General features: G+C 40.4%; 1 protein-coding gene across 5 annotated transcripts in view; it reads right to left on the bottom strand.

The window, feature by feature from the left end:
• Nucleotides 1-27,428, bottom strand: part of NR3C2 (nuclear receptor subfamily 3 group C member 2) — a 211,674-nt gene that overhangs the window by 22,217 nt on the left and 162,029 nt on the right. For all 5 annotated transcript variants that reach the window (XM_065061886.1, XM_065061889.1, XM_065061888.1 and 2 more), the window contains 2 exons: nt 13,198-13,536; nt 12,630-12,774 (listed from right to left, as the gene is read on the bottom strand). In XM_065061886.1, the coding sequence (XP_064917958.1) occupies nt 12,630-12,774; nt 13,198-13,536 (484 nt within the window). The remainder of the gene's footprint in view (nt 1-12,629; nt 12,775-13,197; nt 13,537-27,428) is intronic.

The following is a 27,428-nucleotide window of genomic DNA, read 5'->3' as shown; positions in this document are numbered from 1 at the left end:
GCTCACTCTGCAAGCCACAGCAGAAAGAGACAAGAACATACTCCCTTCAACATGCTGTCTTAAACTCTTAAAGCTTTAGAGCTACCTCCTTCCAGGAAGCAAAAAATACCTGTTACCTTGCATGAATGCTGGCAACCCAATCCTGTTCAAATCAATGGCAGCTTTGTCATCAGTTTCAACTGGAGAGAAATTTGGGTCATGCCCATTTTTCCCTTAACTTGTCAGTGAGGCAGCAGAAATAAATACCCCAATCTTTGGCACCACCAGTGACCTCCTACTCATAAGGCAGCAGATGCTCTCCCTAATCAGTAAGAGAGAAAGAATTCAACTATTACCCTGCAGTTGGTTAAAATGTCATGAATAAACATAGGCTGTGAATTAGGTGGTTTATCCAGGAAAGCGTTAGCCTAGAGGCAGCATAAAGGTGACAATCTCAGATGACCACCCTGTTGCCCACACAAGCAACGGTGGATCTTAGCCAGGTTACAACATCCCAGCCCCTGGCTGCCTGATCTGCTGCACTGCTGGAAAACAATGTCCTCACACCAGGCTCAGGGAGAAAACCAAACCAAAACCAAAACAGTCATCGCCTCAGCCCCCACTAACAGTCTGCGTTTCCCGCATTATCCAATCTTTCCAGGACATTCTGGCTGATACTGCTGAACTGTCTGATGCAGCTATTGTCCAAGTATGAAGGTACATGATCCTTTGTGCAGAGGCAGGCAGGTGCTAGCAGTCACGTCTTAAAGCAAAGCTGCAAGACCTGCCAAATGTCACCTCAGCTCCTCCTGCTGCCCTCAAATTCCTCTGCCCTGTCCTACTGGACTTCAGCCATTCCCGACAGTCAGTATTCCTTCTCTCTGCCGAGAAGGTGTGGAGAAAAGCCCCCTGGCCCTATTAATGTGACATAGCAGCAAAGCCCTGGCACTACCTTCTACTTTGAAAATACGGAGGTTTTGATGGCGAGATCCTCCTGTAGCAGCAGGGAATTGGCTCAAGGGTCCTGGAGACGCCTCCAGCTACAGTGTTCCTGCAGGAATCAGACATGCAACAGGAGAAAGCTGCTTGCTGCAAGGAAGCACGTCATACAAAACAGACAGAATTCCTGCTCTAAAAGTTGCCGGAAGAGAAGTATGTCAGTAATGATCTCCTCCAACCAACTCTTTCAGAAGAACATGTAGACCTACCATTATCAAGGTGTCCTGGTTTTGTTAAAAACAAGACCAGTCTCTCTTTTAGTGAATTTTCCTTAGAGCTGACTTCTTCTAAGAACTGTGCTTTCCTGAAGTTAGCTGCCTTTTTTTTTTTCAGACACTGTGCTCGGTGCTGATAAGATGACCAATGGAATGCAGAAGAGCCCCGTGTTTAGATTTATTACCATGGTAACCTAGGTTAACTGATAAACGGGACACATTTGCAAGGAGGGGCAGATAGAACAGGTGACTAAAACTGACCAACTAAGTATTCCATCCCATCCACGTCACACATCACATATAAGAAGGAGATCACGAGGGTCTTGCTCTCTTTGGCCATGGCCAGCATCTAGAGAGGATCCTGCCTGTCTGCTTGTGATCTTAGGCCTTGATCCAGGCCCTGCATCCTTGAATCCAGTTTTACAGTTTGCTGTGAAGTCCTGCCCAGGACTTCTGGGTCCCTGCCCTGCAGCTGCTGACACCACGCCAGCTCCACCCACCCAGCTCCGCTCCCACTGAAGTGACACCAGCTCCATATCAAGTATTCAAGATTGGTTTTGTGTATTTTGTATATTTCCTGTATTTATTAGTAGCATTAGTAAAGCCTTTAAAACTTTTCCAACTTGCAAGACTCTTTCTAGCTTAAAGTCTGTCTCTCTTTTTCCTTCCTATCACCTTCCCTTAGCAAGGACTTTTTTTTTTCCTTCACGCCGAGAAAGGGTAGAGGGTGGGGGGATTAACAGAGAGCATCTGCCATGTTTATTGTCACCTTGCTTTAATATCAAGTCTTTTCATTTCTGAAAGTGCATCTTCCAGTGAACAGAGCTTACCACCAACTACCTTAGCCTTTTCCACCTCCGCTACTTCTTCATTAAGTTGGTTCATCTTCTTTTCAGTTTCAGCCATCATTTCCTGATTTTCTCTATATCAGTCTGCATTTCCTTTAATACTTCAGTGAAACTCTTTGCCTTTTCAGCCATAACAAACTGATAAGCTATGCAGAAGTGGCTTAAACGTTGCCTGTACTGCTTGTTGGTATTCTAGATAGGATGCTTGTTCCTCTTCCAGTTTCTGCAAAGTTGGAGTGATCTCCTCATTTATGATGATTCTCATGTTTTTGAGTTTGACTTCTTTATTCTCTTAAGGCATACAAACTTGTCAATTTCTACACTGAACTAAAAAGAGTCAATTCTGAAAATTAGCTTTCTCCCAAGAAGTCCTGTTGGTGATCCTAGAGTATACAATCCCAGGTAACCGATACTAGAGAAATTCAGAGCTGCTCTGAAGTGTCAGCTAAGTGCTCTCCTGTTATATGCCCATCAACAAAAGAACTGGCAACAGCTCGTGCATAATGATTGCCAAGGGAAAGCTTCAGCCCCCAGTCAGTCACAGTAAACCTGTGCTAAAATCCAACTTAATCACCCAGTTATGTAACCCTAAAATTCCAAGCACATCAAGAGCAAAAAACCCCAAGTATCTCCTGGAATTAACAGCTAATTTATGCAGTTAGCAGAACCCTGATACCAAATACTCTCTTTTGGTTTACATTTGCATTCCAAAAGAGATAAATTACAGTTTAAATGAGAAAATACATAATTATGCCTTTAGCACAACGCTTTTTCAGTACCATATTCAATTACAAGTGATGATAATGTACACATGACAATAAATACTCTTTTAAAGTTCATCAGGGAAAGGTATCACCAGTCAGAAAAGGTGCCCATTAGGTATAGCTTTACACAACCATTATGCCAGGGCCTGCTTTGCTCACGTTGTCATGCAAAGCCTGGCATTTTCTAGAAGACAACTGAGGCACGCCTTCCTCTCATACCAGTTTATAGGAATCTGCTTCCTCATTTTTCTTTTAATCTGGAGGATTAATATTTAACTCCATCAGCGAAGCAGCAAAAGGAAGAACTATACATGTGAAAGGCATTTGGAGATGTCAGCAAACAGCTCATTGACTTGCAGAAAGATTAAAGCTCCATCACGTTCAGACGCTTGAAAAGAACAGAACTCTTCTCTATCCCAGCCCTTCCTGCCAAGGACCTCAAGAGAAGCGATAAGACACCCTCCCAAATGTCTGTGGCTGTCCCAAAGTCATGCTGAGATGATACTAAGAGACCATAATTATGCCAAGTTAAAAGTAAAATTATTGGGCAAGTCTTCATGCTAAAGTCGTAAAAACTAACAGTCAAACCCTTTTAAAGAAGCTGGAAACCTGCCAGAGCATCCACTGGGCCAACAGAAGATCAAGATGAAAAAGAAGTGTTTGAGAAAGATCAAGCCATAGCAGAAAAGTTAAATAAAATCTTTGCATCAGTGCTCTCCATAAAGGACTCCAGAAAGGTTCTGCGGGTGTGAGAACTAGTTTCAGATTGAAGTGTGAGTAGAAGAGGGTTTAGAAAGACAGAAAAAAAAAAAAAAAGTAAAATGAATAGTAATAAATCACCAAGACCAGATGGCATCCATCCATGAGCTGTAAAGTAACTTAAATATGGAATTGCTGAACTACTAACTGTGCTGTGCAGCTTATTGCTTAAATTGCCCTTATAAAAGGCATGGAAGGTGACAAACGTGACTGATTTCTTAAAACGGGTCTGGGAGAGGGGAGGGAGCACTCAAGAGACCAGAGTCTAGTAAGTCTCATTTCTATATCTAGCAAAACAATTGAAAAGAGGAGCATTAGCAGATAAATAAACATGCTATAATGGAAGGAAGTCGGCACAGCTTTGGCAAAGGGAGGTCACGTCTCACAAATGAGTAAGAGCACTCTGATGACAGCACAAGGATGCTCTGGTCGATACAGGCAACGTCTGCACGATGGAAATGCTTTGCACATGCCAGGTCTAGCTGCATCCCACGGCCATATGGGGTGAGACCTAAGAGAACACCAACCCTCCTCTCCTCTGCCCTGGTTTCCACAGGAAGAAAACTGGGGCGTGCAGCCTGGGTATGGGCTGCAACACCGTCTGTCGGCGTGCCCAGCATGGGTAATTACTGGTCTAGGACCTGCTGCGCTTTGTATCAGAAGGTATACGGGGATGCAATCACGGCCAACTTGGATTTTAAAGCTATTAGAAAGATCTCCTGAAAGTTCTTCAAGAGAGCTTAGGGTTAAGGAGGAAGGCTCTTCGAGAATTAGCAGCAGGTCAAGAATAGGAGACCAAGGGTAATAATAAATGGGCATCTCTCACACAAGTGATGGAGGTTACCAGGGAAGTCTCATGGAGTTCTGCACTGGGGCCTGCGCTGAAAACTGTACTCATATATCATCCAAAAAAAAATCTAACCTTCGGAAGTGACAGAGCTTGCTGATGACTCCAGATGATGAAATCAAGAACTGTCTGAAAAATTGCTGAAAAATCTCACAAAACTGCCTGGCTGTCCGAAAAAATGAAAGGCAAAAATCACTAATTGCAAGACAATGCAGGCAGTATAATCATCTTCCACCATACGTACAAAATAATTGGTTCTTAATTAACAGACATCTCACAAAATAAAAAGACCTAAGTGTAATCTGGACCAGGTTGTTTGAAAACGTTCACGAACGGTCAAAAAAAAGCAAAGGGTGAGAGAGACGAGTCCAGAGCAAAACAGAAATCCTAATTTTGGTACAGCATAAATCCACTGTGTTCTGAATACAGCATGTCAGCCTGCTCTCCTTCAAAACTAATACAAGGGGCTAGCAAAAGCACTGAGGGAGGAGATGAGGATGGCCAGGGGTACCAAACAACTGACAGACAAGGGGAGATTAAATTGACTTGCTGATTCTTCAGCTCATAGAAGAAATGATGGGACTTGCCAGAGATCTGTAAGTGATAAATGGCATACACAGGATGAAAATGAAAATATCCACTATTACTACAAACAAAAGAGTGAAGTGGCATTCCATTAAATTATCAGCTACCTGCTTTAAAAACATCTCCAACAAACAAATATGCATAATTAAATTGCAGAAGCGACTGCCACAGAACATTTCAGATGTCAACATTATAAATGTATTCAAAAAGGTATTAGACAAATTCACAGAAGACACAGAATGGTTATTAAGCACAATTGTCCAAATGCAATCTCTCGTTCAGAAAGTACCTAAATCACTGACTGCTGGAACGGGCAAATGAAGAAGTCTCCTTTTACCCCCGTCCTGATCTTAGGCTTTCTTTGCAATAGGCCAATTTAAAGGAGGACAGGCTGTGCCAGATGGACCTTCTCACAGTTTTCACATTCTTATGCATCTCCTTAAAACCACTCTCCTGTTTTCCTTTAAACTTTCAGAGTTTTAACTGAAACGCTCTAGAAATTTAAGAAGCGTTTAGATAAAGGCATTAAAAGCCAGGGCCGTTACAAAGTTCTGCAAAGAAGTTGAATCTCTTTCTTTGCCCAACCATTGACCTGCTTACAATACAAAGAAAAAGCCCAATAAGACTTACAAAAACTACCTGAAACATAGTACACCTATTAAGTACAGCTATGACAGTAGTTCTTAAAAATTTCCTTCTGTGCCTGCACTATATTGTGGTGGGTATGTAACAAAAGCCTTTCATATAATTCTCTGGATGGGAACTGAGTTGCACTTTATACAAAAGTAAATAACCGTAACAATGCATATATAAAAATTTTAATGGTAAAGACATCCACTTCTTACTACGCCAACAGTTTAGATTGTATGAATGCAGTATTCCTCTTCAAAATAACATATGCAAGCAAAAATCATGCAGGGAGGAAGATCAAGGGGCGCTTGCTGACCTTTTAACAAGACCAGCAATCACACACACAATTTATTAGCAAAGAATGAACATTGACAACTCTTATCAAAAATCACTGTGGCAATACTAATTAAAAATGAAGGATGTGGAGACTGCCAGATGAAAGAGATTACAAAAATGTACCTAAATTTAGACACCACAGGATTAACAGATTGTGAGAGAAATTAAAATAATTACCATAAGGGTTAACAACCATCATCCTGCAAAATGTAAATGGAGGAAAATTAATCTTTTAAGCAATAAAAGAAGTTACTTATTGGCTTTATCACCATGTACAGACGACCTAAGTAATCATCCCCTCCAATCTTGCCCCAGAGGTATGTAAGGTTAAAAAAAAATCTGCTGTTCTTAAATATTCTAATTTTATTACATTTATCTTCCTGCTGTTACTATAGAAATCAGAATACCAGAAAAACTTACAGGATTCAGCACCGAACAGGCACAGACCAGCTTCCACAAGCATATTATAAGAGGAAATTAGGAACGTAATGAAAAGACAATGAACATGCTATTTACTAATAAAAGACACATAATTAATAAATGTAGACTTAAAATAAAATCTTAGCTATTCAGCTGAGCTACATCTGAATACTTAATTTAATTTTATTACTTTCCTCAAGGTTATAAATTCCTCTGCCTGTTCATATCCCATGACAACATTAGCACAGAAACTTCACAGAAATCTCCATGTTCTGAAGATGCTTTTCTGCCTCTCTCTACCTCATCTGCTCTACTTTAACTTTCTCATTTGGAAAATGTATTCTCTATTCTTCCTCTAATGCTAACATCAACCTCTCTCCGCCTTTGTATTTTAAAACTTCATACTTGGGGGAATTAGCAAGGGCATAGCATGAAAGATCCTTGCAATGCTACATTTTTGTTTTACTGAAAGTTACATCTTGCACTTTAGAGGAAGGATTTACATTAATTTGTAGTAAGCTTTGTTAGCTTTTTAACTGCATTTCATGCACAGTATTATAGGGTTATTTACAAATATCTGGAATAATGACTGAATTTTATAATGAAAAAGCCTTCCATACTGCACTACAAACTAGAACAGTAACCAGTAGTGTCACAATTGCCCGCAATGGCAATAATAGGACAGGCACTTAGCTCAAAAATCCATAGCCTGAAGCTTCTCCTAATCAGTCAAAAGCACCAATACATTACACTCTGTATATTCTGCTCTTAATGTTTTGTATGTAATATCCAACAAACCGCAGCCTCTACTGAAACCTTTTTGTTGTGAGGACTGAGCTGCATATGATGTAATGCAATAATTTCAGAGATGGAAAAAAGACACGGCTGATCCAAATGCTTGTGAAATCTATTCCCAGTTTTTAGACTTGGCTTTTGAAGTTCACTTTAGTAATTCTTGGTACCTCGTGCAACGCTTGGTGCTGTTTTTATCAGGCAGACCTTCACGTCCTTGACTAGGGTAAAAAAATCTCTGTAAAAATCTGATAACAGACAAAGATGCAATGGGCAGGAAAATCAGAACACTTACACACCTATGACTTATTCTAGCTGCTGCAGACGACAAACCAAGGAAAATCAAAGCAGCAAGAGAACACACAGCACATTAGTCATTTGGTGCATTTGCAATGGATGCTGTACTTGAAGGTACTCAAGTGTCTCAATAAGGTGTCTCAGTATTACTAAACTCTTTTAGTATCCCAGATGATTGCCATTTTACAGCTAGATAAGGCCATAATGGTCAATAAGACAATTTGGGTAAATTTCCTAAAAAGAGTAAAAAATTTTTGAATTTGAATCTCTCTTATTCGGAAGTCCATAAGGATTATAAGTCTCCAAAGAGACCATGCAAAACCTAAAATCAAAAGAAAAACTGAATGGAATAGGCGATGGGAGCAGAAGCCATGGCCCCGATGGCAGCCCCCATCCTACCACTACTACCGGTTACCCATGTCGGGGGAACGAGGATCCCCACTGTGCCATGTCTTCGCTCCCGCCAGGTTTCTGTTGGCAGTGCTGCACCCATCCATGGCTTTTATCCCTTCCTGAGCCTCTGAAGGGTTGTCAGCCATTGCCCTGACTTAACATACAGGTGGTGGAAGTGGATACCTGGGCAGGTGCCACCAGTGGCCTGTAAGACAGCAGCTGCCACAGAAATGTGAGCAAGAGGGAGCATCCCTTGCTTTCCTCTGGGATTCAGGCATCTGGCTCTGCACTGCAAACACATAAACTCCTACTATTGAAAGACTGGATTTCTTCCAGGACCTAAACCGTCACGCTCTTTCCAAAAATATTGGGGACTTTTCCTTCAAAAGGATGGAGCCAGAGAAAGAGTCGTTTTAGCTGTTAGTTAGTTCAGTGATTAATTCATCCAGTGAGGGAGAGACCAAGGGAATTCGAAACTAACTTCCCTACCTTCCAGGACCATGTCTTAAAAATCATGTTTTAGGCTGTTCCTTGTAGCAAACAAGTTAATTTTGCATAGCTTCAGGCAGAATCTCCGAAAATAAGCTAGCATTAAAATACATCTTATTTTGCTACATCACTTGCTTTCAATTGTGTGTAATTTTACCAATTTAATGCTCTGGACTTGAATTGTCCATGCATATGCTCGCTTCAGGTTGAATTAAATTAGAAATTTTCAGCTGAAGTATTTGGTTAAGCCTTAAGAGAAACTTGCTCCCTCCCTTGAGTTAAATAAACAACAGCACTTTTTTTCTGTGGGATTTTTGTTAGGAACCTGAAATGTTTCAAAGCTTAAGTCTTTATTCAAGGACAGTCTTTTGTCATTTCTTAGGAAAATCTTCCCCACTAATATCCCCCTGTTATCCCAGATCCCTAGGATCCATTCGAAGTAAGGCTTCCTCGCCTTCAATGAATGAAGCAAAAACCCAACAGTCTCTTGCTACATAATACTATCTCATCCCTACAACCCATCCAAACTGATCAATGCAAAAAGGATGGAGTCACACAGGAAAAATAATGTGTGATAACATAAGTTAAAGGTTTGGTTATGCACACAGTCATTAAGGTGTGTACCTCAAGAGCTCAAACTATGATTTCACAGGCCACCTTAATTTTGGAATTTTGCAACTTCTTGAATTTGAGCTTGCAGTTTTAAGAACATTATTGCAACATCTTTTGAGTCTTATTACATATGCAACAGTCATCCTTTAAGAGTGTTTACCTGCAATAACAATTATGGGGTGTCGCATATATTATGGTCTTTTAAAGATTTACTGTGGATTAAAACTAAAGTTATATGTATAGAATATTAGTTTTTATTACAACTACTATGGTACAAAAGAAGTGGATTAAACCAAAAGGCATACTATAACTTACACACACCTCTTTTGGGGCTGTTTTTAGCCATTTCTGTAACAGGCTGAGTGGCCATTTTCTTATCCCTCAGTTCACATCCTCACATTTCCTTAAGCTCAATCAAAGCAAGGAATACATGCGTTATCCATAAAGACAAAGACCACACTTAATGAGATATGTAACATGACTAAATGAAGGCAGACAAATACTATCGGTCTTCCATAAGCCTAGCAGGAAATCAAACCACATACTAGTAGGATTGCATTTTGCACTGTATTGACACAATAATCAAAGGTTCATGTAACAGCTATTAACAGCAGAGACCCTTATTTGTTATCCATCTTGTTTACAGGCCCTCAGAATAAGAAAGAAACGGAGATCATATATCATGGCCTTGCAGAAACATTACGACTTCCTTTTATTCACAGTAGTTAAGAGTAAACGGAAAATTCATTTAACATAAAACAAAGCAACATAATTCTGCTAATGCCAGCCTCTACTTTCACTCTTTTTTAACTGTTCATTGAAGAAAACACTGAACCCTCTGGTGCACCCAGTGCATGGATCCTATCCTATCGGATATAGGGCCCTGCTAATTGCTTTTTGCATAGAGATGGGAAATGACCTCACCAGACACAATATGAAGAAATACCAAGAAAATCTTGGCCATGTGATAAGAGAAGCATAACTCTCTAAAGTCAGCAGAAGGAAAAGTAATTTTAAAGCATCTCCTTTCCATACTGCATCAAATAATACATGTCCTAAAATGCCAAGCGCAGCAAAACACTCAAAAAGTCGCACCAAGTGAACCTTAGGGAAGTCTGACAAATCTCATGGCACAGAAATGAAGGCCCATGTTTTTAACTTCACACATTTTCAGGTTCATGGTACTCAAGAAATAAAGGTAAGACCAGCTTTCAGTAATTCCAGAGCAAGTTTCAAACCAGTGTATTTGCGCAAACAGAAATATATATTATGTTTTGCACTTATCTGAACGCTTCTTACTGGAAGTGTACTGGCTGACTTGTACAATTCCAGGAATTCATCTCTAACCTTATGTCAAAATTGGGAAAAGAGCTACATCTCCTGAACTTGGAATCACAAAATACTTTAGTTTGGGAGGGACCTTGGAGGTCTGAATTCCAATGTCCTGCTTGCAGCAGGGCTAATGTCAAAGTTGGGGCAGGTTGCTTGGGGCCTTGCTCAGTCAAAGCTTGGACATCTCCACAGATGGAGCTTCCAGGGTCTCTCTGGGCACTGCTCTGTTATTTCACCATCTCATTACGAAATTTCACCTTTTGCTGCCCAGGAGGCAGTTTGTTGTCCTAGACTTGCAATCACAGCCTCTCATCCTTCCACTGGGTACCTCCAAGAAGAGTCTGACTCCATATTTTCTATAATTACTCGTCAGGAAAATGAACATTGCAATTAAATCCCCACTGTGCCCAGTATGTTTCTGGTGGCATGAGTCCAGCCGCCTTCCTGTCCCACCCAGCACTGATCACCTTGGCCAGCACTGATCACCACTTGATCACAGGGCTCTCTACAGTTTCTCAATGACTTTCCCGTGTCAAGGAGCCCATAACTCAGATTCCAAATGCAGTCTCACAACTACTGCCCTGAGTGGAAACATGAGAAACTTGGAACAAACGCCTCCTGCAATTCCCATCGAGTATGAAATGCGAGTGAAGTGAGAAAAACTCCCTCATTCCAGTGTTGTGCCCGTCATCACTCTGGAGTAAGCAATGAACTCCTAACCTTTTACCACCAAGGATATTTCTTGTGTCCATCAGGTACTTCAAAAGCCCCTGTCCCACATCCTATAGCTCAATACAGCTCCTGATAATTTATTGTTCTTCTCTTTTGACACACCTGCCTTCTCCTAGCTTCGGTAGCTCTGCAACAAGTATATTGTTAAACATGCAGAAGACCAGAAGACCACTATCTATCATACATAACTGTTTTGGGATGTCTTTATTTTGCATTCCATGGCACTGCATTTCTTTTCCTGACTGGATACTAAACTATAATTCTGCAGGCACTTACCTTCAAGGCTTGCAATATAAAGCTCACAATTGATCTCACCTTCTGGAAGTTGAACACTAACAATGTGCATGTGCTTTCATTTGCAAGCAGGATTGATTTCCCTGTCCAATAGATTTTGACCCCCCCAACTGACTGACTTCAGATAAGAGAAAGCTGCCTCTGTGTTTGAACTTTTAGTCTACATTTCACCAGGAGAAGTAAACTCTTCAAAGTTCACATTTTCCCTTGGCTTTAGTTACAGATATTTTATCTTTGATGATTCCCTAATGTCCAAGTCACAGTGGAGGCACTTTCAAGAAGGAAAATGGCTGACAGTACATTTTCAACCACATGCAGTGAATCATCTTGCAAAAAAAACCCCAAACCAAACGATCCTCCTTTGATATTGCTCACTGCTTTGGGACCAGATCTCATATGCATTAATTATTTAGGCATTCCTAAATCAAAGAAAGAGTATTAAGATGGATAGCAACAAAGTACCTTCTCCAAGAAAAACATTTCAGAATGTTTCAGAAGACAGAGTGTTAAGTTAATTCTTTTTTGTTAATTCTTTTCCTGTTTGTGGTGTGGTGTGGTTTTTTTTTCCTTACCTCTAGGAAAAAAACAAATAAAACCCTTCTTGGATGAGCATATGATGTTACTCCAGTTTGACTGCCTGTGTTTTCACTTAAATTTTGACTTTACTGTCTTAGAATAAACACTAGGCGAATGGAACAAAAATTAAATTATACTCATCAAAAGCTAAGCATTAAAAATACAAACTTAAAATACAAAGGAACACACATACTCAGAAGGAATGGTTCCTTGGTTGATCCTTCTTTTTGTTTGAATGCATCATAAAAGAAGTTATGTTTCATTACTGAAAAAACGTTTTGGCTTCTTTCATGATTGCAAAGAAGGGTAATTAAGACTGTCAAGAAAACATATTGAACAGCTGTATACTGTTAACAAAAGCATCATTGTATGACTGTGCTGAAAAAAACTGGCAATTTAAACATTCACATTTCCTAGAAGTTAGATATTTTTCCAAGCTCCAGTAGATACCAAAAAACGTTCTTTTCTATAAACCTTGGTAATGTATAAGTCATATTTCAAGCCAGCAGAATGCTCCTGGTTTGAGAACACATCCACATACATAAGGAGAAACGGATGGCGGTATCAGAGCTTTGCCAATTGAAAACTGAATCACTGAAAAAAATATTAAGCTACTTTTAAAAATGAGATTAGTTGAAATTTTCTTAGACTGCAAATATGCTTGAAAACCAAATAAAGACAGAGTAATCCTTCCAGCTTTCACTGAAAAGGACCATTAAGGAATACTTACTCATCGAAGATCAGGTCTGGAGCAAAATAGAGGAACTGGCTGTTTGTATGTTTGTATGATCTCCAACTCAAGGCAAACGATGACAGACACATCCACGAATACTGAATTAAAGTAATTTGGTCCTCAAGAGGCAAGTTTCTAAATCCTAGAGATCAAACCAGAAAACTCCCATTAACTATACTGTGCTCCACAAGGGCTGGCCAAACCACTGATGAATACATCACTCATTATTTTCCTAGTATTAACAAATGAGAGCAACACTCCCACAAAGTATACTTCTGAAAAAAAACAAAACCATAATTCTTCATTCCAGTGACAAAACATGTTTTCCTCCTAATAGGCTATTATTCAAATTGAAAGCTTTTTAAATATCCATCACAGACATATGAAATAAACATTACATAAATAAAAAAACCCCAGCAATCTTGTCTCAGAGGTTCATTTCACACCCCCCTGTGAGGGATTTCAACACAGTCCACAGATTAAAGATCCAATTTGTCAGACAAATAGTTCATTAATCCAAAAGAAAGATCGAACAGAAATGTCACCAAACGCCTCATGGTCCTACCTGGAAGTATCTTTGCCCACTTCACCACCTGAATCATCTGCTTGCCGGCCAGGCGGTTTAAGGTGGAAAGCAGGTACTCTGCTGTGTCTGGCTTCGAACTGTCGTATCCTGCATATACGATCTCCGGTTCAATGCTTTCAAGGATCTTAACAGGAGAGGGAGTAAGTGCTGGTGAGATAGCAGACATGTGGGGGACAAGTGCTGTGTTGACAGAGGGCTCAGTCACGGGTGGGATGTACGTCGTCCCTTCCTCGGGGCTCTGGGGTGGTGGCTGCTGCCGCTGCTGGGGCTGCTCCTCATGCATCCCTTTCAATTTCCCCAACTTCTTGGACTTCCGAGCTGTGAAGACAAGCAGCACAAGAGCCAAGTCAGCACAGAAAACCAGTGTAACCTTGGATTTACAGAAAATGGAAGTGTAAGTGTCATCTCAAAGTTCTCAAGTGAAACAGGAGTAGAAGTCACCAGGAGGTGAAGAAAAGCCTCACTGCCTGCAGCACCATTATGCTGGAAGAAGGACCAAGAAACACATCTATGCTCATTTTCACGGCTTTACTTTATGTTAGAAGTGACAGAATGTCTAGTATCTGTCTCCATACAGACATGCATAAAACCATCCTAGTTACTGTCGTTGGTGCTGATTAAAAATTCCAGAAGTTTATTTCTTTTGTAGCTTAAATGAATCGCTTAACACCTACAAATCTGTAATTCATGTTCTCCATCACATTTGGTAATCAAAAGGAATCTCCCTGGCAATGCCCAAAATTGGCAGACCCAGAGCCCTCCTAAGCTTTAGAATCCTAGTGCTCACCCTGGCTGTGCCTTAATTTGAAATGCAGTCAATCAATCCCGAACAGCCTAAGCCAGTCAAATCCCTTTGCTTCTGTTGGTTTGATACTTCCATAAGAGCTTCATTCCCTTCTCCTGAGTATTTCCCTTCCAACCCCAACCAGTTTGTGATTCTGTGATTCTGAAATGACACTAAAAATATTTACTCAGCTAAAGAAAAAACATGAAGCCTCATGTAACACCTTCCTTCACTGCTATCAACATTTCTAGAATGATTTTTTTTTTCTTTAATGCTACTCTCCCTACTTTTCTTTACTAAGTACTCCCAAAAGACAGCAGCGTTAGCGTGCTTCCACTCTTTGCAGAGATGCCAGCCGTTCTCTGTGGGTTGCCTTCCCAACTTTGCCTCGTGAAGCAGATACATAAGCAGGCAGAAAGCCCCGCTCCTGCACCAGCAAAATCATCTTGCAGCATGAGGAAAGAACGGGAAATAAAAGCAAGACAATTAAGTTAAAAAAAAAAAATCTACCACAAAACAAACAAACAAACAAACAAACAAAAAAACAACAAACAAACAAACAAAAAAATGCCGCCCAAAAAACGCAAACCAAACCAAACCAACCCAACAAAAGCCTATCACCTATCATGACAGTAAAACATAACTGGAATAATCTGTAAAATTAATAAATAATTAACTAAACTGAAATGTTCGCAGTCCTTTCAGAACAACTTCTCTCAAATCTACTCTTTCTTATCTATCCGCACACAGTTAAAACTCTTGTCTGGACTTTTATCTTCCTGTCTCTTGATTATTGCAACATTCCTTTTACTGGCAGCAGTAAATACAAGTCTATCTCACTCCTACTTAGAATACTACTGCAAACACCCTTCTTAGTCCATGCCCTGTCCCAAGTCTATCTTTTTGAGTATTTTTCTCCTGTCATCAGTTGCCCCTCCCTATCTTTCCTTAAATATTATAATATATCAGCTTTTCTGCACTTCAGGATCCTTTCTGGCCAACCCCCACCTCATCCCTCCTCTCTTCATTATCGAAACACAGTTCCACTCTGGCTTAGCACGCCGTGCCGCTGCCTCCAGGGAAATTCTCAAAGCTTGCTCTATGTGCTTCTTCCTACTAGGGTGCAGAAAGCCCCCCTCAAAGATCCACAGGACCACCTCATAACTCCTTAAACCCCACATTTTAAGGAGACCCTTCTCCACAGTGGAGCTGCCATTGCCCCAAGACCATTGCTGGCTGCAGCAGCCACAAGTGTTTTGCAGTTTCCTTGAACTTGGGGCTGCCTGCCCAGAGGCAGCAGCTGCGCCAGAGCTCGTAGTGCCGGTGAGGCAGGATACAGACGCCCAAGGTCCAGGAGAACACACGCACAAGTGCAACAATAGCCTGTTGTTTTCAACATTTCCCTGCTGGGACAGTACCTTGAACTCTGAGGAGCTGGCTCATCCCAAGTTCCAAAAGATAGGCTGATTTGTTAGGGTAAATATAGGTCATTGCTATAGAAAACAGCAGTGTTACCACTCGTACAAAAGATCTTGAAGATACCCAGTCAAACAGCTGCTCCTTGACTATCATCTTGAATCACCATCCCTGGAGGTGTTTAAAAGACATGTAGATGAGGTTCTTAGGGACATGGTTTAGTGCCAGAGTTAGATTAATGATTGGACTCGATGATCTCAAGAGTCTTCCAACCCAAACGATTCTACGGTCTTAAAAACCTGAATACAATTCACTACTACTGCAGCACGAATTGCACCAAGCATTAAGTACAAAAATCTTAACATCTGTTTGGTGTCAGTTCCATCACACAGCAAAGGAAGGATCTTCCTGTCTGATTTCAGGAGATGTCCAGAGAACTTCAGAGGTCTTTGTGTAACTTTGACTGCTTTTTCTTCAGAGAGCTGGGCACTACTTCATTAACTCGCCTACGGCATGTGTATCTGCTTTCAACAACAACTTAATTTCTCTGTGCCTGCGAACATCCAGATCAAGTGCGGTGGGCTGAATTTTTTAATAAAATAAAAATCTGCCAGTCCTAATAAAATTTAGACTAAAATTATATTTTTCAATATCCACATATATTTAGCAAAAACTTCCTAATTATCTGAAGCATTAGCACAGACTACATAGGTAAACAGAGGAATAACTATCATTTGAGGTCATAAGGAAGAGATGAGACAAGTCTGTCAGGAAAAGTTTCACTGCAGCTGACTCTGTCTCAAGAGCCAGGACAAACAAGAAGACCCTCACAAAAAAAGTCCCTTCCGCTCTTATTTCTTACTTTTCTATTACAAAGCCCTTAAAAAAGGCTCACTCAAACAACGAAGCACAACTGAAGGATTTTTCATCCTCCGGTGCATCAAGTTACATAGATGCTGACATCGTTCTTCAAGATGTAATTTCCGTTCCTAGTACCCAAAAAGCCATTTTACAAAGCAGCAGCTGATCAGACATTTTGTTAAACAAGCTTTTTCCTCACTCTGCAAAATAAAATGGAGGGAGTTACAGGCAAATCAGACAACTCTGATAAATTTAATTCTGAAAACTAAGTGAAAATGCTGTTGTTCCCCATTTGGTGCAGTTGCACTGCCATGACAATGTCCTAGTGAAATCACTGCGAGCATTAAATACAGTTTGCATTTATCTTAGAAAGGCAAAGCTGAACTCACACATTTTCCAACAAAATAAATCCAAAAAGCAAAGCAAGGATGGCCAAGTTCAGCAGAATATCTGATGATGAGTTAACAGAGATGTTTGCCACTGAAAAGAGAGTTTAAAATTAAGCCTGAAGGAGTGCATAGAGATTAGTGTTTGCCGTTGTTATTCATTAAGTTTTATCAGGCACTGTTTTTTCCTGTTATCAAAACAGGACTAAAAATAAAGAACTTTACATATCTTTCATGTTTGCAGAGGCAAAAAATGTATTCTCACTATAACTACACCAGAATAAGAAATGGTTTACCAAGTCCATTAAGTATCTAGCAACACAGATAACTGATTACATATTTATTAACACATAATTTTGTACGGTCTATTCTCTAAGAGTTTTTCATTAAAATAAAAAAGAAATAACATTCTTCCACATATAATACTGGCATAAAAACGTGTTTTAGTTTCATTTTCTTCCATTATAATGCCTTTAAAATGAAGCTGAGAAAAAACATTACTGCTTGACAGTCATGTTTACAGTGAAGAAAACTGTATTTTTCATTTGGCTTCATGCCAGTACTGTAGCTCAACTGGTTTGGTAACTCCCACAGAAACCAACAACTAAAAGATTAAATACAAACTCTGAGCAGTACGTACTCCAAGTCGGTCTTTTGAAGCTATTTCTCACATTCACTCTCTAACTGCAATGCCAATGGGGTATTTCACACAGCAAAGCTTAAGGCTGAAGCCTATTTAGGGTTAGGACAAGGCTTCCATCCAGATGGCTGCACAGCCAGCGACCGCACATTATCTCTAACTACAGGACTTCTTGCCCCTCCCGTCCAGCGTTATTGCAGCCAGCATATCGTATTGTAATCCTTGTATTTTTTAAATCATCCGAGATAGAGTAACAGCTGAAGAAAAACAAACAGTTGTGGAAGACACACTGGAGATATAACTGAGGTTAACACCCCAAATATCTGACACAGCTTTTGTTGAATAAGAATTTTAGAAGGTCTTGTATATTGCAATAAAAATAATGAAATAATAAGGTGAAGCTTTGGAGAAATGACATAAAGTTGGACTTTAAAAAGGCACATCCAACAGGCCTCCTCTGTAGCTCTAGCAATAAATCACTGTATAACAGAGGAATAAATAAGCTACAAGCCTGACCACAAATAGCAGTCCCCGTTCCTCTGGAAGCAAAGTTTTACCTGGATTTCATATAAGCAGGCCTGCATCCAAATGTTCAAAGAAAAGCCTGTAAATTCTGCAAAATCACATGTTGTTCCTCATGACTGGAAGATCTCAACACCAGCTTGCTTACCACCCTCAACGCCAGTCCCACCTGCCTCGACAGGGACACTGGTATTGCTGCAGAGACACTGAAGAAGGCTCAGGTGCCATATTAAAATTTATTTAACAGAGTCTTGAGCACTGTTAAGACTACAAGGCAAATTAATCTCTTTCACCCTTACTGCAGCATTGGCTTTATGATCCAGCAAAAAGACCAGACTTAACCATTTGAAAACAGCTACTGGCAGGAGACTGGGCTGAATTCAGATCTGGACAACTGGTTCGTTAGGGTCTCAGGACCCTTCGCCTGTAAGACTACTGGCCACAAAGCCAGAATCTACAGACCTATGATTTCAGGATGAGGAGTTTTCATACAATCTGTAAAACACTGAAAAGGTTTTCTGGTCATCTGCAGCAGTGAGTGCTGCTGTATGTCAAATAAGCAGATATTAACAGGATGTGAACTGATTGTAAATTATTTTCTGAATACAAATTAATGTGACCATCGGCTACAAATCTATGGCATTCTGATTTTTAAAGGTCAAGTTTGAGGTTTTAGGGTAGCTACAAGACAGGTAAGCTAGTACACGTTTTTTTTTTTTTTTAAATACTGTAGTAAACTTACGCATACTATACAAGTTGGGTCCAGAGGGAGCTAATGTATACTCCCTTTGTTCCCAGAGAATACACATGAATTAAGTTATGGACTCCACACAGCCATACAACTATTTTTCATAGGCTCAAAATTAATAATTTTCATCAGCAAAATTGTTAAGGAAATAGGATCCTAAAATGCCAAAGAACAAAACGCTAACAAGAGTAGATAAAAGAACCCATAAATATTATGATTTAACTCAGCAGTTTTAGAGTAGTATCTTGATTGCAGAATTGTATCAGTGTTCAAATTTAGTAAATGAACAATCTAAAATGCTCTGCAAATTCATGCTGGCACACAGTGCTCTAAACCGACACCTGAAGTTATCTGTAGTTCAACATAGAGAACTTGTAGAGAATTACAAGATTTACAGTGATAATCCCCCAGAATCAGTTTTATTTTTTTAAAAAAGATTATATTCAGAGCTTGCCTGGTGCCTATCAAAACCCAATTATTACTTGCATAGCTAAAGACACGATATAGATGACCAAGAGCTTTATCGTATGTAAAGTTCTGCCAGAGCCAGGACCAAACTGATCCTGACCCAACAGATCTTTTATTTCATCCATGTTGCAAAACACATTTGAATTAGTAAACAGTATCGAAGACGCATTATAAGAACATATGCTACCTCTGGTGTAAAGCAGAGAACATCAGTGGAAGGGGATGGAGGTTTAAAAAAGAGGCACAGGAGAAGAATAGAAAGCAGCAATTTGAGTGTTTATACCTATGTCAAAGAAAAAAGGAAAACAATCATGATATGTACTTCAAACAAGGTAAAATTTGGGAGTATTTCAAAGTATGTATGATACTACCAGTGATCCAGGCAGTGTGAAGGTAGACAATATGCTGCAATACACACACACTTTGAATTCAATCATCAAAATCCTCCTCCTCCCTTAAAAGCCCATCATCTTTGACCACTTTTAACAGGGCTGGCTCCGCACAGCACCCCAGTGTACACCTGAGTTTCACACGCTTGAGGTCCTCCATCCAGGTCCCAACCTCGCTGCCCAAGCTCTGCACCTGAGCTACAACCACCACCTCCTTCCCAACCTCAACAGTTGCTGGCTTTCTCCTTTCAACCCCATGCCCAATGCTTCGGGGCTTTTGGGCACACCCCTCCACTGCTACCAGCCGCTCCCCTCCAACATCAACCCGCAGCACTTCACCGTGCCAGAACCACCAAAGGACACAGCTGCCCGTCCTCTCTTTGACGCAACCGTAAAACCTCTCGACACTCTCTGAGCCCTCACCAAGCATCGGTGCTTTGTCACTTGCTTCCGCCTTTGTGTAGATAAATGCTCCATATCAAAATGCCACTTTTTCCGCCTCTGAATCTTTTCATCGTGTTTGCCTGGTGCCTTTGCCTCCCTTACTTCAGTGAGCTGACATCTGTTCTCATTAGCTATTTTACTGCTACCACAAATAGTGTTTCCCTTCCCCCAAATCTGTTGTATCTTGGCATATATGAAAATTTTGAGCTATCTTGGTACATTTTTTCACTCAAGTGTCTAGCACAATGGTATGAGATTTTTCTGATAAATTTCTAGATGATAATACAGACATTTTACAAGTATATACACACACACACATATGCACACAAATGCACTGAATAAAGTGAAAGCAATAATGCAAGCAAGACCTTACAGCACCATCCTGTTCTCCACACAAAGTGCATTCAGGCACACACCCTTTATTCTTCAGGAATCAACCAGGTAAGCATCCTAAAGCTTCCAAGAACCAACTACCCAGTTTGGGAAGCAAACCACTGCATTTCAGGTAGAGCTGCAGTAGATGAAGAACCTCTGAATGTGACCCCAAGCATCGTCCCATGAGCAAGAAGGCGGCACAGGTACAAATCTGGGAGACACACGCACAAGTGGATGAGTCACTGGTTTGACTGGCCAGACTGAGGGGAGGAAGCAAATGAAAAACAACCACTGAAGCAGGGGACAAGCTGTACAGGGACTTGAGACCAAAAGATTACTTAAATTTATCATGTGAGACACACTACCAAAAGCACTTTGCTCTTGCAAAGCAGTTGCCATTCAAGGGGGGGTTTTGTAACAGCATTTAGGATATGCTGACGAAACCAAGCAGTTTGTCTAAATATACAAAGAAAGGAAGACTGCAGCTGGTGAGAAAGAAAATAAAGGTCCCGCCTTCACATAGCAAAATACATTTTAAAATCTGTTTCTAACAGCTGCAACACAGAGGAGACAGAAAGTGATAGAAAACAGTATCACTTGCCATGAGGCTGAAGAATCAGTACACAGGTAGAATTTTAAATTAATTAACAAAGCAATGAAAATTTCCTAATTTCTTATCCTCCACACCAGCAGAAGCAAACTTTTAGTGAAGAGTAAGCTCAAAGCCAATGACTGAATTCAGCAGAATGACACAGTAGCAAAACTGAAATAATGACATAGTTTAGCACTGCCAACTTCATTCACAATTGCTTAATAATTAAAAAGTTACACTTTAATCTGACAGGATTGGATAGCTTAAAGACAAGGAATAAACATACACAAAACCTGATCTATGGGTATGTCACATATTATTTGGCTTCAGCCAGACCCTGCAAAGATCCAGGCACATTCCAAAACGTAATTCTTGCTCTTCATTCACATTCAGTGTATCAAAAAGGAAGGTACAGCATAGATGAAAGAAAAAGCTTCTAAAATGCATTTTAATCTACAAAATTGTACACTGTTTTCATTGTGTTAATTTAAACATATTTTGGTTCTTTATTCTAGTTGGATTTAAACTACTAATAAAACTGACTGTTACTACATAAATATTTCCTTCTTATTTGCTTGCTTATATGACAATTTCAGAAATGTTTGCATTTTGTTGTTTGGAACAGATTCTAAGGCACAGTGTAGTGCAACGCTGCTCCAGTACAACACTGTGAAGAACAGAAACAATATATGTGAAGCGGTTTATCCTCTTTGCCCAAATTAATATGTTATTAATTTCCAATAAATGGAATTCTGCACTATCCTCCATCTTTCTCCAACATCTAACCAGTCAGTTTTCTCCCAACTTCTCCCATGTCACATCATTTTTCCTGCAGTAAAGTTGATCTCTCTTCATCATTCCCCCAGTGGCCATAAAGAACAAGGTGTGATTCCTGTCCCCACTTTTTGTATTGAAAAACTGTTATCATGTCCTCCTTAATACGTTTCTTTCTTCTCCATGGAAACAAATTCAGTTTCTTCGACTCTTCCTTACAGATTTACGTTTTGGTTTTTGTGGTGGTGGTTTTTTGTTGTTTTTGTTTTGTTTTTTTCCTAAGCTTATTATCCTTGTTCTTCCTTGGGAAGTCTGTAGTCTGCATTCACCTTTCTTCAGGCACACAAAATGGAATTTCAGGAAGGAAGGTTCAGTTCAGATGCTAAGGACACCTTTTCTAAATGTAAAGGTCTGTGAAAAACTGGAATAGCAGCAGAGACTTCCACACTGGAGGCCTTCAAGAAGAGATGGGGGATGTGTCCATCAGGAAGGACACAGGTACCACCAAATCCTACCAACCGGCGCAGGAATGTAGGTGACAATTTCATGAGGTTGCCCCATCCCCATCTCCCTGACCAACAGTACTGATAATTAGACAGAGTCATCAGATCCTCACTTGCCAGCTCAGACAAGAACAGAATAATGCCTTAGTATCCAACAAGACTTGCTTACTTTTGCAAAAATTTTATGTTGCTGACTCTAAATTTAATACACCATCATCATGCCACTGTGCCTCTTTCTTCACCGCCATCTCTGAACAACTGCTCTCAGGTTTCTCATTCTTGCCCACCTCCCTTCTCAACGTAACCCTCTGCACTCCACTGAATCTGCCATCATGTTGGTTTCAGACACTAGAACTGAAGATGCTTTTGAATTCCGATTCTCGCCACAGAGGAGCATTTCCAAATCTGCAGATTTGTATATTTACTCTCTACTCTGTCATACAAATAATTAGTGAAACTGTAGGCACAGAACTGACCCTCAAGATGACATGACTTAAGATGCTCTTCCAGCATGACAGCAAACCACTAACAGCTACTTTTGGAGACGGCTGTCTTCAAGTAATTACACACCCACTCAATGAGAAATCTTACCATATTTTCATGAGAACTCTGCATCTCCTTCTGATTACAGTTACGGCTGGAGAAACTGAGCAGTGAAATACAAACACCTACAGGGAGCTGGCATCTCACGAGAGCGCTCGCACCCATCTCGTGGACTAGAGCTGGTTCCTCTGCAGTGCGCTGGCTTTTGCATGCAGGATCCAGGACTGTGGATCCACGCTACGGGGATCTGCTCACAGGCAGCACAAATACAAGCAGCAAACTCACAAAGATGGCACAGAAGCCATCACAATTGCCTCTTAGAAAAATTAAGGTGAAGTTCCAGATCGAATCTTGCATATTTTGAGGTCTAACTCAATGATGAAGCTTGTTACCTACTTGTCTGATGAGTAGGACGGTGATGGTCACAGCAGTCAAAAAAGGAACTGGGGAGGGTTTGGGTAAGAGACAGGAGGAATTAATCCCTTTTCTAGCTGTGCTAATGGACAAAAGTGACAAAAGAAAGCTGAGTTATAAAGTTCATTTTTACAGGAATATTTAGGTTGTCAGGGAAAATGTCTAACACATTTGCTTGTTTCTCAGCAATCCTCAAAGTGATAATTAATTGAAAAATAACAGTTTCATAGGGGTACTCCTCCCTGTGTGGGAACAACTTTTACCAAACGCCAATTAGTGGTTTCCTGTTAAAATCAAATCAAGCTGTTTTTGATAGAGCTTTTTAATGAGAAATGGCTAAAGTTTATTTCATATAAAATCCCAAATAACATAATACAGTCTTGCAGCTAACATTTTTGGTATATAAAACTCCCTCTTGTGCTTCTTCATTAATTTCAAAAGAAATGTATTTACTAAATATTTAAATCATTCAATAAACAAAGCCTTAAAAAAAGCTTACAAAAGAAAATTATAATGTTGATGAAAGCCAATCTTAATCAGTCCTTTTCAGATGCTCCCAAAACTCACATTTTACTGATTATTTATTCATTCTTCAAATGCATGGCAAATTCAATGATTTTTGAGCTAAGCGTGGTCTACTAAATGCATCAGTAGTTTTGACTATTCATCAAATAGATTTAAAGACTAGCAGTAAAATAACAACAAATGCAAAGATTAGGTCACCTACGGTTCCAGATTTGTCTGCTATAACGCTAACACACCTGAAGCAACGAAACATCAGAAGCTTGAGCTGTTATCACTAGTAATAATTTGGGTAAAAACAAAGTTAGGGAAACTTTGGAGAACAGATTTTGAAATCTCCCACTGTACCAGACTGAATGCTCTTGGCTATGATCACTGGTTTCTGCCTTGTGCCAAGCGACAGTCTTCCTCCCAAGACACCCATTCCCGTCCAACTTTCTGCAGGCATTCCTCATCCAAGCCTTCTCTCCTGCTTTTATTTGGGTTGATACCCAATGCTAAGCCTGTTCTGTGATTTACATGCCCTTCATCTTCATCATAAAACTAAGCCATCTCAATTGCCCCTGATACAGTCTTATATACATCTACTGCGTGTGAAATTTCCTCTTTGCATTTACATTGGAGACACAAGTACTCAACAAGCTTTTCAGAGTTTTTCAAAAGCATCAATAAGCAAACTCTGCTGCAGCACCTCTTATCCTGGATCTTGAGTGCTCATGCTTCCACTCAATGTTAAAGAGCCTGCCACGCTTGAAATGCTTTATTTTCTTCCTGCACTACTATTACTAGAACTCAGCTCCGTAGCTGCTGCACTTCCCTCTCCAGTCTTTCTGGTTAATGTCATTCAGCGTACCAAATCTGCACCTGTATTCCCCTCAAGTAACAAAAGTTTTGAGATACTTTATCTCCTCACCTGTATAATTTTCATATTCCTAGTTTTTAATAACTCAGATTTCTTTCAAATTACCTTATTTCTAATACATTCAAAGCTGCTGGTCTGTCCCTCATCTTCTAGAAATCATCTAGCCCACTTCATAGAACAGCAGTACTATCTGTGAACTACAAGCTGGCCGCTCATCTTCTGCAGTCACCTCAGCCATATTTTTCATCATCCAGTTTATTAGTAATTAAAAAAAAAAAAAAAGAATATAACTATGTTAATGGCCTGCTTTAATAAATCACCCTAAACATTAGTGAAACACCCTGTATGTGATATTAACCACTTTTCCAGGGAAAAGGCAACTCTGCAATATTACCCACGTCATGATCTGAATCAAGAGACTGACTATCCCTCTGTAACTGACAGTGTGGCACATTTCTAAATTCTCCTGAAATTGAAATAGTTGTGTGAGAAACACCAGTAATGACCAAAATTGACACATGCCTCTCTACAAGGGTGTCTAAATGGCATGCCTGACTGCACTTGGTCCATGTACAGACCCAGAAGCCACACATGAGTTTCCTCAGCTTGCTCTTCCCAGTATGACAACCATGTAGTTCTGAAGGCAGGAGAGTTGCTCCTCATCAGTATCTCCCCTGCTCCCTAATCCTTTTACTGTCCATTTCAGGTAGACTGGTCGGGTGAGCGTATGTTCTACAGTCTTCCTCCTCTTGCACCTTCTGCAGGGCTATTAGGCAGGTAAGAAAACTTCCATTACTAAAACATTACAGCACTGGAGGGAAGCGGGATAACTGATGGCAAAGAATCACAAAAGCACTCAGATCACCACTACCCCTTTGCAGGAAGGTGTGTGATATGGAGTGGCTCAGGAATGCTCCACCCAGTGCCTTCACCCTGCCCTCCTCTTGGTTAAACATCACCTTCTTGCCTGTTGCGTATTTCTAAGGCTTAAATGTGCTCAACATTTCCTTCATAATCTGCCATGGGTTGTTCCTTCTACTAACATCGAACTCCAAAGTTTGCTTATTGGGCCAGGTATCCTTGCCACTTCTCATACCTGTTGGAGCAAAACATACTAAAAATGGAAATGAATGCACTTGGGAATTGGTGGGGAAAAAAAAAAAAAAAAAAAAAAGAAGGAAACAAAATTCAAAACAAAATACAAGTTACTAAGGTAATTCTGAAGCAAAGTACATATGTAAGGACAAGGGGAAAGAACAGTTCTGTGTACTAAGGCACAATCTGTGATCAACTAAATTTTCCTTGTGACATTACTAGAGTAAACCACAGCTCTAGAGTCAATTTAAAACCTGTGAAATGCCAAAGTAGCAGACTTCAAAAAAGCAACACAATGTCAGAAGAAAAAGCACATGACTTGCATAGTCTTAGCATCACTGCTTCTTCAAGACACACTGTCACACAGAGGACAGAGATCCAGAATAGCTCATTCAATGAAAATCAGTGATGTCAAATGTAAAAAGTATTCTTGTACATGGAAATAAGAATTTCATAGTTTTTTGATTTGCATGCGAATTATCTAGCATAACTCCACTTGCCTAACATTAATCATAGTCTGCAAGAGACCTGAGACAGTTGCATGATCCACTCTCTTGCATGGAACAGAACCAATTGTACCCTCATCACTTCTGACAAATATTTGTCTTTTCTGATATTTAAGATGTCCAATGACAGACTCCACATCTTCCCCAGATTATCTATTTGAGTGCTTCCCTGGCCTTATGTTAACAGATACTCTACTTTTCCACTTCATCACTTGTTGCTCATTACTTCTTGTCCTGCTTGTCAGACGTGGAAAGCAGATCACCCTTTTCTCTTTACTGATGCTTATTGCTGAAGCAACACTAATTGTCTAACTAATGAGAGTTTTAACAAAAACCACTATTCTGCACAGTGAGCCCGTCATGCTTTGGTCAAGGTTGTGTCAGACATGGCAAGTAAAATCTTCACATCCTCTCACTCAGGTGGAATCTCTCTGAAGCAAGGGCTCAGCAGAAGCTAAAAGGACAAGTTCTTCCTGCTTCTACAGCTTCTTGTGGTGGTGGGGAAGTGAGCAACAGAGAAGTGAGCACATGACAGACCACAGGGGCTGATTTCCCAAGGGCTCTGATGATAACTAGGAGCTCTGGAAAGAAGATTGGGAGACACAGACATGCTTTCATGGCAGGGACTGTCTTTTACTGCTGTGAAGATTAAAAAGGATACAGACCTAAAACACTGTGGAAGGAAGCATGATTGATTCAGGAAAAAAATCACCAAGAGCTGCACGTAATGAATTTTGGAAATGCAGAAGCACGCTAGTCTGCTTCAGTATGATAACTCAAAATAATGAACAGAGGTGTTAAGGGCTTGGTATTTTTTATGAATCTTTAAGAGTAACAAAGATAAACAGCTACTCACTTCAGGATCCTCAGGAAAAGAGGTTGTTAAATGTAAATGCTCCACAAGACAGAGAAGTGCTGTACTAGGACACTAAGGAAAAAGGAGAGTCATACCCTTGGTCCTGGGATGTCAAGAGGCCACAAACACCATCTAAACCCTGGGAGCACCCTGGAGGTGAAAGATGGAGCTGTAATAAGAAACTGAAAAACTTAAAAACTCATGGGCACTGCACAGGGGCTCCACAGAAGCCAGCCAGCCAGCGGCTGCCAGAGGGCATCCAAGCAAGAGCCACTCCCATGCTTCCGTGCTATCACCTAACAGCAGCCCAAACCAGACAATCCCCCCCCACCCTGAGCCTGCACACATGGTGCTGCCATGTGAGACGGGGCAGGCTGGGACACGTACTCCCAGCAGGAGCCCAGAAAAGTCTCAGCTCCTTTGCAAAGCTGGCAACTGAGGGGGTTACACCGTGAATGGTACAATGGAGCATCCAAGCAGATCAACAGGGAAGTCTGGAGTTGGGCGGAC

This window comes from Columba livia, chromosome 4 (assembly GCF_036013475.1).
Source record: "Columba livia isolate bColLiv1 breed racing homer chromosome 4, bColLiv1.pat.W.v2, whole genome shotgun sequence".
Lineage (NCBI taxonomy): Eukaryota > Metazoa > Chordata > Aves > Columbiformes > Columbidae > Columba > Columba livia.
Note: the sequence above shows the minus strand (reverse complement) of the source record. Positions and strands in the feature narration are given on the sequence as shown.